The sequence below is a fragment of the Rhinopithecus bieti genome, unplaced genomic scaffold (assembly GCF_001698545.2).
Source record: "Rhinopithecus bieti isolate Rb0 unplaced genomic scaffold, ASM169854v2 scaffold_10015, whole genome shotgun sequence".
NCBI classification, from domain to species: Eukaryota; Metazoa; Chordata; class Mammalia; order Primates; family Cercopithecidae; genus Rhinopithecus; species Rhinopithecus bieti.
In genome coordinates, this window is record NW_016806417.1 from 86,190 (window position 1) to 89,645 (window position 3,456).

General features: G+C 38.9%; 1 protein-coding gene across 3 annotated transcripts in view; it reads right to left on the reverse strand.

Moving 5' to 3' along the window:
• The window catches only part of AVL9 (AVL9 cell migration associated), a 110,258-nt gene that overhangs the window by 45,675 nt on the left and 61,127 nt on the right, over window positions 1–3,456 (reverse strand). For all 3 annotated transcript variants that reach the window (XM_017876405.1, XM_017876406.1, XM_017876403.1), the window contains exons 2-3: window positions 2,758–2,878; window positions 1,287–1,372 (exon numbers count right to left, since the gene is read on the reverse strand). In XM_017876405.1, coding sequence (XP_017731894.1) covers window positions 1,287–1,372; window positions 2,758–2,878 — 207 coding nt within the window. The remainder of the gene's footprint in view (window positions 1–1,286; window positions 1,373–2,757; window positions 2,879–3,456) is intronic.

The following is a 3,456-nucleotide window of genomic DNA, read 5'->3' on the forward strand; positions in this document are numbered from 1 at the left end:
TCCAGGTAATTCTGATTAAAATAATCGTTTTAGAGCAGTGGTTGTGAATCTTGACTACGTAGAAAATCACCTGGGGAGCTTTTAAAACATTCCCACCTCCCATGTCTAGATCATTAAATCAGAACCTTTTGGGATGGGGGAAGACCTACTCCTCCTAGCTGTTAAAGCTCTCCAGGTGATTGCAATGTGCAGCTGAGATTGAGAACCACTCACTACTTTAGAGTATTACTGACCTTTTGAAAGAGCTTTTTACTCATCAAGATTATCCCCACCACAAAAAAACAGTGCTACACATAAGCAAATCATGAAAGGTGGGGCCACCATCTTGGCTTATTTGAATTTATTAATTAGAGCTATTATAGTAAGTCAGGCATTAAGCTAGCAAGTAAAGAATAATCAAGGCTGGGCACAGTGGCTCAGCCTGTAGAGGCTGAGGAGGGCAGATCACTTGAGCTCAGGGGTTCGAGACCAACCTGGGCATCATGGCGAAACCCTGTCTCCATAAAAAACACAAAAATTAGCTGGGCGTAGTGGCACAAACCTGTATCCCAGCTACTTGGGAATCTGAGCTGGGAGGAGGGCTTGAGCTTGGGGTCAAGGCTGCAGTGAGCCAAGATTGTGCTACTGCTCTCCAGCCTAGGCAACAGAGTGAGACTCTTCCTCGAAAAAAAAAAAAAAAAAAAAGAGAAAAGAAAAACAAAGAAATCTTAGAGATAATTAAGACAACTTATGAGTAGCTGGGAGCCCCTCTAAGCATGTCCCACTACTTCTGAAATTCTGCTTAAAAAAAAGCAAGGCAGAGTGGTGTACACCTGTAGTTCCAGCTACTCAGCAGGCTGAGGCAAGAGGATCCCTAGAGCCTATGGGTTTAAAACCAGCCTGGGCAAAATAGTAAGGTCCTGTCTTTAAAAAAATAAAAAAACTAAAAAACACACAAGCATTACCACTCAATTTTTCTAAGTTATATGCCAAACACTAGAAACAGAAAATTCAAAGACATCTTGAAATGTAAGTACAGTATTTAAAAGACAAATGGATAATTTATGTATCACTATCTAAAAACAATGTACAAAATATTATGATACAAATATAAGCATAGCCACCAGTGTCAACTTAATAAAATGTTTCTGTGAATAAACTGGTACTATTGAAAAAACAGCTACAAATTGTATACAAAAATCTAAAACAACATTACAGGCACCACTGAAAAATAAAGACTGTGTTTTCTAAGTGTCCAACATCTAAGAAAGGACTGTGGAGTTGTTTTTCATTATTAATTATCATACCTTGGCTTCAATTTGTCGATAGCAAGAGATACCAAATACTGTGGCTCCATTTCCATTTCTGGGTGGCAAGTGAAAAAACACAGTATCTAAGAGATACATAGAAAAATGTAAATAGTGAGGTGAATTACAATCTGAAGCTATCATAATGCAGTCATTAACACAAAAATGATAAAACAAGGAATCCAAATCATACTTATTTGTAGCACCACAACCAGTGGTTTCCTATCATTTTTCTCATTGCCTATGGTAAATACTCATCACAAAAAGCCCAAGAGGCTGAATTATAACAGGTCAAACAGACTACAATTACAGAAAATACTTAATCTTTAGGGAATCATTCTAGATTAAAAGAAAGTAGACAATCATAAAAGCCAATAGCAACACATGAACCTTGAATGAATACAAGAAATCTGGGGGACAACTGAGAAAATTTGAACATAGATTGGATGTTAGATAGTACTATGAAATTACTGTTAAATCTCTTAGCTGTGATAATGGTACTGGAAGTTACACTGGGGAATGATCTCATTCTCAGATCTTAAGTATTTAAAGTGTCACAATGTTTGCAACTGCTTTTCAGATAGTACAGACAAAATTATATACATACACAAATACAAAGAAAATCTGTAGAACATTTGCTATAATCTTAATTCACATGTTTGCAGCAGTCCTTTTGCTGGGCATGGTGGCACCACCAGGCATGATGGCTCACTTCTGTAACCACAGCTACTGGGAAGGCTGGGATAGGAGAACTGCTTGAGCTCAGGAGTTTGAGACCAGCCTGGGCAACAGGGCAACAGTGAGACTCCGTCTCCAAAAAAAAAAACCAGAAAGAAAAGCAACAGCAACAATAACAACAAAAACATTTTTGTAGAGCATCAAATACCATAGTAAAATACAGTTCTTCATTAAGTCTGGCAAAATACTCATTTATAGGGTGGTAGGAGATTCGGTAAGAACTTCACAGCCCTGCTTTCTTTGAGGGTGTTAACATGCTCTGCATGCAAGCAAGCAACCTTGCAAGCTGAGTACTTGTGACAGCAATGGTTCCAGAGGCGCAAAAACAATCTCAGCTGCTTCTAAGGTGGGCACTGGAGCAATAACCTAGTACTGAAAGTATGCAGCTAGAGTCCCAAGCAATGTACAGCTGGCGCTGGTAAGCCCCATGGTGTGCCTCTGAGGAGTATGACGTGTAGATGTAGGAAGTGCTTCCAATGGTGGCTGTCCTACTCTGGCTAATCACTTGGCAGAAGCGTGGCCAAGGTTCACTAGCTGCAGCCAACGTAAGCCTGGCACTCCTTTAGAGGTGCTCTAGTGAATGACTAGTTATCTCCAAACAAGCATGTATATATTTTATAAATAGTTCTAACAGGCTGAAGGCCTTTAATGTCTCAAAGTATTTAGAACCTAAGCTATCTTGGCAAATTTTTTCAAAAATGTCACCTAACTGGTTCACTGTCTTGTGACATACCTTCCTGGTAGTTGTGTGCGCCATCTGGTAAGGCAAGGAAGGGCAAATACTTCCATTCTTCAGGTAAAGTGTGGCTGTCATGTCCATCTCCTGGAATCAGGGGCGGGTAAGAGAATTCAACCTAAAATAGCAAGGAATGTTAGCCAAAAGGTGGTTGATCAAAGGAAGCATTTTATTCTGATATGTAAAAATGCTTTTAAACCTTGAATAACAGAAGTCAGGATAAGCCACACTGTATAATGTCATTTGATATCATCAGCAAACCTATGGCATGGAAGAGGGGTAAAAAAAGCAGTAAAAGGAGGAAAAGTTTATAAGCTTTTCTCAACTTTCTGATTTAAGGGCTGTTAAACTTTAATGTGCATAAGGGGTAGTGGGGTTGGTGATTGGACTGCAGATTGATATTTGGGGGCTATCATCAAACAGATGCTAGTTGAAGCCATAGGGCCCTTAGGAAAACCAACGGCCTACTGAATTGAGTAGGAGAGGTCCAACAAAGGACCCCCAAATTTAGCCCAGAATCACTTTTAGAACCAATCTTTAATGTGGAAAAATAGGATGGCTCATCTTTCCACATTTCAATGAAATCAAGCTGCCACTTGAATCACAGGAGAGTCAACTGTAAAAGGTTTTAAAAATTATTAAAAAAATTTTTTTTGTCCACTGAATTTAAAATTTGTGATTTTTTTTTTTTTTTTT